At 34.8% G+C, this 13,784-nt stretch overlaps 1 protein-coding gene across 1 annotated transcript in view; it reads left to right on the top strand.

Annotated features, from left to right (window-relative positions):
• The window catches only part of MYO5A (myosin VA), a 145,041-nt gene that overhangs the window by 1,687 nt on the left and 129,570 nt on the right, over positions 1-13,784 (top strand). Inside the window, exons 2-3 of the mRNA XM_044660044.1 lie at positions 4,951-5,061; positions 6,140-6,311. Coding sequence (XP_044515979.1) covers positions 4,951-5,061; positions 6,140-6,311 — 283 coding nt within the window. The remainder of the gene's footprint in view (positions 1-4,950; positions 5,062-6,139; positions 6,312-13,784) is intronic.

A 13,784-nucleotide genomic window follows, 5' to 3' on the forward strand; every position in this document is an offset into this window, starting at 1 on the left:
TTTTTTCTGGAAAGGGGGTGGTAGGCCAAAAAAGTTTGGGAACCACTGGCCTAACCCTTACCACTCTTCTGCCTTGGAGCCAATATGCAGTATTGACTCCAAGATGGAAGGTAAGGGTTTATTTAAAAAAAATCACAACATATATGAAACAATATTTGTTTGAATTGTAGAGTTAAAAGGCATTTTTCTTAAGATTCATATAAGTGCAAGACAAAATTATTTCTGTTTCCAGTGGTTCTCATAGAAAAGAAATGAAGTGACTGAAATTTGCTCTTGAAATTTTTCAAATTTGTATTTTTTGTGCCTTTTTTCTTCATTAGTTACCCCTCCTAGTTCCCCAAGTGCCATATCCTCTTGTCCCATATCTCATCCCAATTAAAACATGAAATTATCAGTATGAGTAATTTATATTTATTGCGATTGTCTAATAAATGAGTTCTGGTGCTAATGATCCTGGCTGCATGGTTCTAGGCTCTGTGACCCCTTTTATTTCCACTGAGATTCCCAAATTTTTAACTATCTTGAGGTTCAAGATGTTCAGTAAATAATATTATGAGTAAGCATCTATAAGAATTAGAGAATGAATGTCTGGAAGACTCTGAGTGACTGTACCAGACATTTCTATGATTCTAGAATCAGTACTTCAATCAGTCTCAAAGTTTGTGGGTTGACACGTTAAATAACACAACTTAAAAGTAGAAGTGTTAGAAATTATTTATTCCAACTTGGCCTCACAGCAGTCATTTTAGAAATGTTTAGAAATGTTAGAAAAGTTAAGAAAGTTTAAGTAAGTTGCTAAAGGTTATACAGGCAGTAATACTATCTTCAGGGCAGCTAGGTGGTATAGTATGTAAAATTCTAGGCTTAGAGTGGGGAAGATTTGAGTTCAAATCATTAAGATTACTTTTTTCAACTGAGAATTTATAAATGAACTTGCATAAATGGAACTTTGAAGTAATTTGGTTTAATATAGAGCATAATAATGAGGAGCTGTCACAGTGAGGGTTTCCATAAGCAGATGTAGAGAGTGTCTGAACTACATAAAAAATTGATGAGGCAACAAACTCAGAAATGTTGTTATTTGTTTAGAGTTACACAAATAGTACATGTCAGAGCTGGAGTTCTTGATTTCACATCTAGGCAATTCCTATAGAATTTTGTCATCACTAAATTTTTGTTTATTTGTACTTATGTTGCTAAAAACCCATTTTTGCAATGTGCCAAGAGGATAGAATTGGAGGTGGGGGAAAATACAAAGCAAAAATTATATGTCCTTTTACTTGGATAATTTCAACACAACAGAGCTGTAACAAGACATGATACCGCACAGAATTTGAAAATTCTACCTTTCCCTTACAATTTGGGAGGCTTTGAGACATTAACACTTGCATTTTGATGGTACAAAATAAATAAGTGGCATGAAAAGCAAAATATTTGGCCAATAGAAATTCATGAAAAGGAATCTTAAAGTGTCCTTTCATCTCAGAATTGTGTGTTTCACCATTCCCGAACTGATAAATGGGCAAGGGATGAGAATAGGCAATTTTTAGATAAAAGAAATCAAAACTACCAATAAGCACATGAAAAAGTGCTCTAAATCTCTAATAATTAGAGAAATGCAAATCAAAACAACTCTGAGGTACTACCTCACACCTATCAGATAGCAAAGGAAAGTAAAAAATGTTGGAGGGGATGTGTCAAAATTGGGACATTAATGCATTGCTGGTGGACTTGTGAATTGATCCAACCATTCTGGATGGCAATTTGGAGCTGTGTCCAAAGAGCAATAAAAGATTGCCTGCCCTTTGATCCAGCCATACCACTGCTGGGTTTATACCCCAAAGAGATCATAAGGAAAAAGACACGTACAAAAATATTTATAGCCACGTTCTTAGTGGTGGCAAAAAACTGGAAAATGAGGGTATGTCCTTCAATTGGGGAATGGCTGAACAAATTGGGGTATCTGCTGGTGATGGAATACTATTGTGCTCAAAGCAATAATGAACTGGAGGAATTCCATGTGAACTGGAAAGACCTCCAGGAATTGATGCAGAGTGAAAGGAGCAGAGCCAGAAGAACATTGTACATAGAGACTGATACACTGTGGTACAATCAAATGTAATGGACTTCTCTACTAGCAACAATGCAATGATCCAGGACAACTATGAGGGACCTATGAGAAAGAACACTATCCACATTCAGAGGAAGAACTGTGGGAGTAGAAACACAGAAGAAAAACAACTGCCTGATCACATGGGAGGTTGGGGATATAATTACGCATATTGACTAAAAATGAGCACCCTAGCACAAATATCAATACTATGGAAATAGGTCTTGATCAATGACACTTGTAAAACCCAGTGGAATTGTGCTTCGGCTATGGGAGGGGGTAGGAGGAGAGAAGGGATAGAACATGAATCCTATAACCATGGAAAATGCCCTAAATTAATTAAATAAAACTTAAAAAAAAAAAGACTTGCGTGTTTCATTCTGCATATCTCACTGCCTTGTCTATGCTTAATCTAGTCTCGGCAACTCATCCATATTCATATCTAGCTCAATACCTATATATTTATTGTAGAATATTTTTGTCCTAACCTCCTAACTGCTGTCTTTGGCTTGGACCACTTTTATCAGGTCTCTTATCTCATCTTGCTAGTTGAATCTGGCTTGCTATCAATGCACCTGAATTAGCACAGTGGCATGTGTCTTATTTATTCATCTTATATTGCCAACTTCCATCCTCAGGATCAAAACTGTGTCTTGATTTCTGTTTGACTTTTACTGCTGTAGGAGATAAAATGGATATAAAAGGATAGATTTAAAAATATTAGGGTTTTAAAGGATTTATTGGTAGCCATTAGAAAAATGAAGCCACATGCCATACTAAGAGTCATTTTAAAAGACCCGTGTCCTGTTACCTCCCTTTCCCATCCTGCTCCTCTCCAAATCACCAAAAGAGCAAGTGCCCATCCAGTCACTCACTATTTATTCCTTCTATCTCTATGATTACACTTCCTGTCTACATGATTACACAAGCCAGGAATAATGGGAAATGTAGTTTGAAAAAGACTCCTAAACTTCCTTATTTAGATCAGAGATCTCAAAACTAGTTCAAGGACCCCCAAATTTCCAATACCACACTGCCAACTCTCACTTCTGTTTTAACATCTTCTTATCTTAGAGAATTTTTTTGATGATTTCTTTCACAAAATCCTTTTGCTGGACATGAATAGAAGAGATAGAAATTTTGTAGTTTAAAGTTGTCTTGATACTAGGCTGGCAAGACATTGAAGGCAGCTATATTTGTGTTGTAGGATTGGATTATCAGGGTAGTATCAAATGAGATAATATATGTAAAGAAAGCTCTTTGCAAAATTTAAAGCAGTGTGTGTGTATATATATATATATATATATATGCATGCATATATATATATATAATGATCTTATTTTGGTGCTTTGTAATTTCATATTTATTTATTTTTTAAACCTTACCTTACATCTTAGAATTACTACTACATATCAGTTCTAAGGCAAAAGAATGGTAAGGACTAGGCAACAGGGGTTAAATGACTTGCCCAGGGTCACAGTGCTGGGGGAAGTATCTGAGGCCAGATTTGAACCCAGGACCTTTCATCTCCAGGCCTAGTTCTTTGTCCATTCAGCTACCTAGTTTCCCCCTGGTGCTTTGTAATTTTAATCTTGATTGTAGTCATCTACATTTTATCCCCAGGTTTCTTAACTTGAGGTCTATGAACTTTAAAAAAATTTCAGTAATTGTATTTCAATCAAACTGGCTTCCTTTTGTAATTCAAAGTATTCGATTTTATGCATTTTAAAACATTCTGAGAAGGCAGCTACAGATTATACTTGGTAAAAGGGTAAAAGACTTGGTAAAAGATTATACTTGTTACAAAAATAATTAAGAACCCTGGTCTATATAATATATATAATATATATATATATAATAAAAAATGTGCATCCCCATTCAGAGGACTTTTAAAATTAGTCTTCCTTTGTTAAATTTTGTCTTGGTTATTATTTTTTTAAAACCCTTACCTTCCATCTTAGAATCAATACTGTGTTTCGGTTCCAAGGCAGAAGAACAGTAAGGCCTAGGCAATGAGGGTTAAGTGACTTGCCCAGGGTCAGACAGCTAGAAAGTATCTGAGGCCAGATTTGAACCTGGGACCTCCCGTCTTTAGGCCTGGATCTCAGTTCATTGAGCCACCCAGCTGCTCCCAAATCTTGGTTATTTTTATTTTATATAAATTCATTTTATGGTTCTTGAATTTGTGTAATTATAACTATTTTGAAGAACTTTTATCTTCAAATTTAAGAAATATTTAGATGGATTTTTATCATAAGGCATCTCTCTTTTTTTTTTTTTAGCCCTTAACTTCTGTGTATTGGTTCCTTGGTGGAAGAATGGTAAGGGTGGGCAATGGGAGTCAAGTCACCTGCCCAGGGTCACACAGCTGGGAAGTGTCTGAGGCTGGATTTGAACCTAGGACCCTCCTGTTTCTAGGCCTGACTCTCAATCCACTGAGCTACCCAGCTGCCCCCCGCATCTCTTAATGAAGCACAGAACATTTTAGCCCAATCATATTAGACATTGTAAATACCTAGACAGTATGAATTAATATGCCAATTTTTACTTTACATGCTACATTTTAGCAATATAGGTAATGGACAAAATAAAGTGAAACTATTTAATTTTAGACCTAGCAAAACTAATTGGTAAAGTAAGATCAAACTATATAATTTCAAATGTTCCTGATGTGCATTAAAAAATTTAATAACATTTGTGGAGGATGATATTGGGGATAAAAAGTTAATTCCAATACTTGAAAAATTTAAGTTCATATTGACTTATTCTCAAATGGTAATTGTAAATAAATTATATTTCTTTTTCTGAGCAGTTGGCTAAATTATTGTTTTGTCTTACAGTTTGCCAGGGTTTGGATACCTGATCCTGAAGAAGTCTGGAAATCAGCAGAGCTGCTCAAAGATTATAAACCAGGAGATAAAGTGCTTCAGCTACGTCTCGAGGGAGGCAAGGTAATATTTTCTGTCTTTACTCAGTCACTAGGCTTTGGGTACTCTGATGTTGATTATGTGTGCGACATTGGACAGGTCACTTTCTGTCATCCTTCCTCCTCACTTGTAAAATGAATGGATTGGACAACTGCTGATGATCTTTAAATAACCTTTAAGCTATAAATTCTAAGATATTATATTAAAGAGGAGACACTGCAGAAACTAAAAGTTGCCATTAAGCTTGGAGAGAATACAGTGTGCTTAGCCAAGTTTTGGAGTTTTACTTTTTGGTCTAGTATAAATTTTTTGCCTTCTAGATTGTTGTATACTTAATGTAACTATCCATGCAAATGAAGTGCATATGCAGCATGAATAATACAAAATACAGGAAATCAAAAGCACTCCATGTATTGTCTTTGGATACCTCTTATGATTTTTATCTTCTCTCATCTCAAATTTGTCTTTTTGGTTTTTGCTTAAGATGATGTTAAAATCAACATATAGAAAACACACTATCTAAATCTGGGTAGATGGAGAAAATTGTCCTAGGTTTAGATATTTAGCTGAAGCCAATCAATCTATAAATATTTATTGAGGATTTGCTATGTGAAAGTTATTATGGAAAATTAAGAACATTTAATGTCATGATTCCTGCATTTAAAGAACATGTAATCAGCCTCCTTGGGGGAATAAAAGAGAAACACATGAAAAAATAACTAACAGTATAATAGATTTCAAAAAGTAGTATTATATGGTTAATTGCCAATGGATTTTTATATAGCTAATTACTGCAATGAAAATTCATACAGAAGAAAAAGCTGTGGACTTAAGTGGTCTGAGAAGATTTGAGCTTACAAGATTGGATAATATTCACATAAAGAGGGTAATGATCTTGTCAGATAGAATGGTTTGAACAAAATTATGGAAGGTAGGAACCCACAAGATGCATTTGGCTTCATGGTTTACCAATTCTAACAATTTTCTGTTGTGTTAGAAGGTGTCAGAAATGGGCAATCCCATGTTAGAAATAGGTAAAAATTGGAAACAGTTTTGTTTTTATTGAAATAATATATTTAGGTATTGCCTTTTTAATTTTCAGGATCTGGAATATCGCCTAGATTCAAAGACAAAGGAATTGCCTCACTTACGGAACCCTGATATTCTTGTGGGTGAAAATGATCTTACAGCTCTCAGCTATCTTCATGAACCTGCTGTACTCCATAATCTCAGAGTTCGTTTTATTGATTCCAAACTTATTTATACCTATTGTGGTAAGTGCTTATCTCATAATGTCTCATAGTGAATTATTTCCTTTGTTGTCATAAGACCATGGAACACATTATACATGAGAATACATACTAAAGACTGTTTTTAGAGGTAAGGAAATAAAATGACATACAACATTATCAGGAAGTTTTAATGGTTTTCTTTAGTCATATTGAATTTTATTGGGAATAACTTCTTGCAGTTATGTAATTTGTATAGAATTATACAAAGGTTTCCCAAAAGTCTTAGTGTAGTTTTGAGCCTTAGTAGCTCAAATAAACTATTGATAGATGAGGGAAATGGCATCATGGAATAGCCTAAATAAACTATTAAAATCTAAAGCTTAAATTTTGTTTTAAGAGCTTAAAACTATACCAAGACTTGGAATACTCTGTATAATAATGTTAATTGATAAATAACTGGGGAAATATGACCTTGTCTTTGAAGAAGTCATAGGTCAAATGAATGCCAATCCTCTATTGTAAGGAAGATCTCTTGCATAAGACAACGTAATCTATAAATGTACTAAAGATTCTAGTCTCTAACCGTTGAGATTTATAGGTACTGATAGTGTTTTTTTTCTCAATGGTTTTTAATCATAATCGAAATAACTGTAGGGCTAAATGTTTACCTAATTCCTTAATTTGTTCAGGTCTTTATTTCCACAGTGACTTTCCATTCTCTTCCTTTACTATTAGCATGAACATCTGCTTGCTACTTTGCCATTCTAGTCTATAACATCTAGCTCTTATTATTTTTGTATCTCTCTTCACCTTCTCAGACCACTTAAGTTGACAGCTTTTTCCTTCTCATGAATTTTTATAGTGCTAATTAGCTATGTAAAAATCACCTGGCAATTAATCATGTAATACTACTTTTTGAATCTCTTATACTGTTAGTTATTTTTTCATGTGTTTATATTTTATTTCCCCAAGGAGATGACATGTTCTTTGAATGCAGGGATCATGACATTAAATATTTTTAGTTTTCCACGATACCTTTCACATAGCAAATTCTCAATAAATATTTGCTAACTTTTTGCCTACTACTTTCTAATGACCTCTCCCCTATTAATCTTTTTAGAATCTTAAAATATAGTCCTCGGACTTCCATTTCTTCTCTCTATGTCCACTGCCTTAGTGAACTTTTTAAAGCTTTTATCTTTATTGGTCTCCCTTTACCATTTGGGCCTATGAACTACCCACAATTTTAGCTGGAAATGTTCATGCTAGGGATAAGCAGCATGAAAGGTGCTCTCAAGTGAAGTTTTTGGAACTCAATTTTGTGAAAACAATACAGACCACTTCCCAGCTGTGTGACCCTGGGCAAGTCACTTGACCCCCATTGCCCACCCTTACCAATCTTCTACCTATGAGACAATACACTGAAGTACAAGGGTATAAAAAAAAAAAACACAATACAGATAAGGCAAATTCAATTGTGTATTAAGGGAGATTAGTTATTATTGTGAATGGCTATTAATAATATAATCTTATCTAGTTTCTTCCTATTTTAAATATTCTTGCAAATTTAAGAGGGAAATTTAGGTATTTTATAGATATATATTTAAAACGTGGCCGCCAGGAATTAACAGTTCAGATTGCTAGAGTTAATTCCATTTACACACTAATCAGGTATTAACCTTGGTATTTTTCTAGCTGTTGGAGGAGTACAGGTTACATTTTGATGGTTAGCATCTAAATCATAGTTATTCTATCCTAGTTATGGCTTTAGGTAGGAAGAGTAATATACAGTCAGCTTGGAAAGATGAGCTGAGGCTAGTTTGTAGAGGGCTTTAAATGCCACAAAGAGAAGTTTGCATTTTGACCCAAAGGAAATAGGCCTTCACTGCAGCTTTTTGAGCAGAGCTTTTTGTCAGAGTTGCACTGAAATAATGTCAATTTAGTAGCCTTATGGAAGACAGTTCAGTAAAGAAAGAGTCTGTATAATTGGAGACCAATTAAGGAAATACTGCACTAGTCTAGATTAGAGGTGATGAGTACATGAACTAGGGTGGTTGTGGTGTGAGGAGAGAAAAGGTGATGGATAATGAAGGGTGGAAAGGAGGTGGAATGTTCAATAGAATATGGCAACAAATTGGATATGAGGCATAAGTGAAAGTGAAGAGTAAAGGCTGATTGCTAGGTTGTAAACCTTGATGACTTGAAGAGTGGTGATACCCTTGATTTAGAAATAAGGAAGTTAGGGGGCAGCTGGGTAGCTCAGTGGAGTGAGAGTCAGGCCTAGAGACAGGAGGTCCTAGGTTCAAACCCGGCCTCAGCCACTTCCCAGCTGTGTGACCCTGGGCAAGTCACTTGACCCCCATTGCCCACCCTTACCAAGCTTCCACCTATGAGACAATACACTGAAGTACAAGGGTTTAAAAAAAAAATTACTAGAAATAAGGAAGTTAGGAAGAGGAGAAGTAGCCCATTTTACTTTTGCATAGTGCTAGTTATTAGGAAATTTCACCTCATATAGTAAACTAATAATGCTAATAAACTCTACTTCTTTCCTTTTTCTACCCATTACTTCTAGTTCTGTCTTTTGGTACCATGCAGATTACCTGATTCTTCCTCTGTTTCACAGGCCTTCAAATACTTTAAGATAGCTAGCTTGTCTTCCTTTAAGTCTTCTCTTTTCCTATATAAACATCCCTGTCCCTGCAAACAATTTACATGACATTTTTTAGTTCATTATCCTTTTCTGGATATCTCTGAGCTTATTAGAAGACATAATAAGTAGATATGTTTCCTAAAACTAGACCAAAAACTTCAGCTGTGGTCTGACCAGGGAGTTTACAGTGACAGTGTAACTTCCTTTGTTTTTTACATGGCTTCTCATAACTTTAGGTCACAATAACATTTTGGCCACTATAGCACATGCAATAACCTAGTATTTTTTTTATGTGAGGCCTTATCTTATAGGGCTCTCTCATATTGTATAAACACTGTCCTTGGACAGTTAACTTTCTCCTTTTTTGCCTATTCTTTATCATGCAATCAGTCCTCTATTATAGCAATATGTAATGCTATCTTTGTTTTTAATTTTTAAAATTTGTATAAAATTTATTTTTTCACCAGAGTATATTATAAATTCCTTGGGACCAAGGGTAATGTTTTCTTTTTTATAGGAAGCATAGATACTACCTAACTCTTTGACCTCTGGCAAGTCACTTAACCCCCATTGTCACTTAATCCCTTACTACTCTTCTTCCCTGGAACTAATTTATAGTATTAATTCTAAGACCGAAGGTAAGAGTCTAAAAAAGAAATAGAGGAGGAAATGTAGTATAACAGAAAGGATGCTCAGATTGAGGTGAGGAGTAACCCAAGTTTGAATCCTATCTCTTACTTTTACTAGTTATGTGATCATAGACAAGTCCCTTAACCTCTGTAGGCCTTAATTTCCTTATCTATATAATCAAGTTAGTAATACCTGTGTAAAGTGGAAAAATTAGGGTTTGGCTGACTGAATATCAAAACTTTTGGTTGCCAAGGAATTGGTTCAATTCCTAATGAAAAACTTCAAATAAAAGTGACTTTTATGGTAGTTTATTTACAAATGAGAAGAGAGAGTGAAAGTAAGAAAATCAGAGAGAGGATAGGGAAAGATAACTAACCTAACACACTAAGTAATTTGCTTTGTCCCCTGGCTCAACTCAGGCAGGACTAATTAGTCCTCAGCCAGAGAAGGCTCAGCCTTGAGCTGAGGGCTGAGGGCTAAGGATGAATGAAGCAAAAGCTTTAGTCATGGAGCCTCTCTTGAAAGGAGAGTTCCTTCAGAGAAGTCTGGGAAGAGTCAGTCTTTACATTCACCACATGTAGTTCTAGGAAGAGATTTAAGAAAAGTCTTACCAAGGTTTCAGGTCTCAGGTCCAGCAAATAGGGTCTCCCACTGGAGCTCTAGCTCCAAGAAATGAACAAGAACTGAACTACAGGAAGTTGCTACTTCCTTTTAAAGGCACTTCTTTTGTGTCACTTCCTGTGCTTTCCTCTTAGTTTACTAGTCTGATCTCAACAAATGCTTTGCTTAGGACTGCCCAGGGAGCAGTTAGTGAATTCTGATTCTTTACCCACTCTTGCACACATGGGTTACAGACCTCCCCACTTGAGAATTAAATGGTGGTGTTTATACTTTTGGTGATTAAATCTAAAAATGGGCAGGGTAGGTTTAATCTCATCATCACATCTGTAGTACTTAATACATAAATTGTTGAAAGGGTCAAATGAAGCTCTCTCTCTCTCTCACTAGAGAGAGAGAGAAACTAAGAAACTATCTATATCACTAACATATATCAAAATCACTAACATATATATATATAAATATATGTTAGTGATTTTGAAACTAAGGAAAATTTGTATAAGAATATAAATTGGAGAAATGGTCAGTGGGTAGGAGAACTCCTGGAGATTATTTCTACCCCAGGTGTTTGTAAAATACTAGAGTCTAAAAGAAGGAAGTAAACTTTTTAGGTGTTCTCAGAGTAAGTGCAGCCCTAGTATTGTGAATCCCTAAGAACCTTGATCATACTTCTGGACACTTTCTTTTCACACTGATGCAAATGCCATCAAACAATCAACAAGCATTTATTAAATTCTTACTATGTGTCAGGTACTATTTTAAACATTAGTTATATAAATACAAAGATATACTATATTATGTATATATACATACAAACACATAATATATATAAATATATAATATTTATATATTACATAATTTTTATAATTTATATATTTATACATAATTTATATATAAATTTATATATAATCTACACATAAAATATATTTATATAATTTTACAATTTATATAAATATATAATAGAAATATATATAAATATATAATGTGTATAAATATATAAGTATATAAATACAAAGATATATATTATATATAAGTATATAAATACAAAGATATATAAATACAAAAATAAATACAAAGAATAAAACAACTACTACTCTCACAATCTAAAGGAGAAGCCTTACAAGTACACACTTCTCCACAGAGAAAATAAATTCAAATTACTATGAAATATAAACTAGTATTAAAAGAAGGTTATAAGCAGTTGGGAAGAACAGAAATGACTGCATGTGGAAAGTTGTGCTTGAGCTCTATCTTGAAGTCAGACGGATTCTTTAAGGCAGAAGTAAAGAGGGGGCATACTTCAGACATGGAGTGACATATAAAACAGACATTATAAAGGCACAGAGATGAGAGTTGTGTGTTATGTGTGTGAGGAAGAGATAGAAAGTCAGTTTGACTAAATCAGAGCCCAGGGTATGAGCTCAAGTAGCCCATAAGCATTTATGAAGCTTTTAACCTAAGTTCCCAGATATACTGAACGCTGAAGATACAAAGAAAGGAAATATATGGCTCTTTTCCTCATTCTTACATTTTAATGGGTGATACAACATGTAAATTACTTTGTGTGTGTGTGTATACATACACTGTATATATACTATATTATATAGGTATATACACCTACATACATACACAGTATATACATGGTAAATAACTATAGAGGGAAGGCATATGTTTGTGTGTGTGTGTGTGTGTTTGTGTGTGTGTGTATACACACCAAGAATAGCTTCTTACAGAGATAGGATATGAGCTGAATCCTGAAGATTGGGGAAGCCAGAAGTTGGAGGTGAAGGAGAAAATTATAGGTTAGAGAGAAACAGTTAATGAAAAGACAGAATTGGGAGAAAAAGTGTTGTGTGAGTAATAGTAAGTAGGCCAGTGTAGAAAGATCGTAGGGTATTGGAAGAGTGTAAATATAATAAAGACTGGAAACATAGGAAGGGGCCAAATTGTGAAGGACTTAAATGCCAGAGAAGACTTTACATTGCATCTTAGAGGTAATCGGGAACTATTGGGGTTGATTGAACAAGGGGCATGGGGAGTGATATAACAGTGCTATAGTCAGGTCTACACTTTAAAGCATTTTGGAAACTTGTAATTGTTAAAATTAATCTTGGAGACTATATATTAAATTATAATTATATGTTAGTGAGAGAGAGAGAGAGAGAGAGAGAGAGAGAGATAGAGAGAGACTGACTTGAGGCAGGGAGACAATGGACAATGCAATAATCTTGAGTTGGCCTTGTTATGGAGAAAAAAATATCCCATTATCAGTCACTGGAGGAAAGGAGGAGAGAGTAGGAGATGATGTTGGGGTTTTGAGTTGAAGTGAAAGGGAGAGAAATACAATTCACATTGAACAGCCTCAGTTTTCTCAGTAAAGTAAAAGTTAGAGAATCTTAGCTGAGAGAACAGGACTGGGGGTGAGGGAGGTGTGGAACACTTGAAGAAAGAAAGGTTTCAGGGAGTGAAATAAGGAATCAATTAGAAAGGAATAAAAATATTGCTTTACTGAAGTTGGGACCTAATTAAAGTTCAATAGCATAAAGCTATAATTTACCTAGGCAGAACAGTTACACTCCATTCAACAACTCAGGAGTAGTAAAGGAAGAAGAGAATGGCTGAAGTATTCAAAAGCTGCAGTTTGGTAAGAAATGGATGGTAGTAGGACATGGGAGCAAGGGATTCAATAGTAGAAGGCTCTCTAGAGTTGAATTGACCAAACAAAATGATTGGAAAAGAAAGAAAGTGAAATTAGAGCAAGGCTTATGGCCTTAGAAAGTATTGAAAGTGCAAGAAATTGATTGCAGATCTCAGAGCAAAGAATAGGTTTAAAAGGAGTGACACATATAAGGAGAAATGGAATGAAAGGAGTTTATGATCAGAACCACATCAGAGTTTTTAATTAATAAAGCGGAACACTTGGAAGAATGATGAGATATTACTGAAGTGGAATAAAGAAATAGATCATGGCATTTGAGAAGATTGAAGAATTAGGAGATTTGTGAGACCATCAGTATAGGTGCTAAAATGCTCTAGTGTCAATGAAGACTTTGGGGAATAAAGGAAGGTGGTAAAGTAGGTACTGAACTCCTTGAGTAAGGAAGAGCTGTAAACTCGAGTTGGTTTATAACAGTGACCATGATCTGGTTTGGGTAGAAAATTTTAATTGATAGAACTTCAAAGGAGGAAAGTTGTTGAGAGGTATGGTAAAGGAAAATCTGAAAGTGGCATTAGGGAACAAGGAGTATTCCAATTCTGATAATATAAACTACATAGGAATATAGTGTTTTTTCATAAACTGTATGATTTAAGGATTTATTCAGGAGTAAAAAAATCCTTACGGTGGTATTGGGCCTAGAGTTCCTTCTCTCTCTTTTTAGGTTTTAAATGTGTATTTCACATCTCTTTCTAGTTAATTTACATGACTCCTTCTTTCTCTTTCTTGGTCTATTTCTGCATTTAATTTTCTCATTTAGTTTCTGTGACCATGAATTTTTCAGGATATGTTTGGTCCTTATAAGGAGTGCAGTGAACTAGGTAGGCTAGAGAAAGTCATGAAGCAGACCCACCTATATGGAGGAAATGTGGGTTGGTTCAGACCTTTGGCAACAGGG

This window comes from Gracilinanus agilis, chromosome 2 (genome assembly GCF_016433145.1).
Source record: "Gracilinanus agilis isolate LMUSP501 chromosome 2, AgileGrace, whole genome shotgun sequence".
Taxonomy (NCBI): domain Eukaryota; kingdom Metazoa; phylum Chordata; class Mammalia; order Didelphimorphia; family Didelphidae; genus Gracilinanus; species Gracilinanus agilis.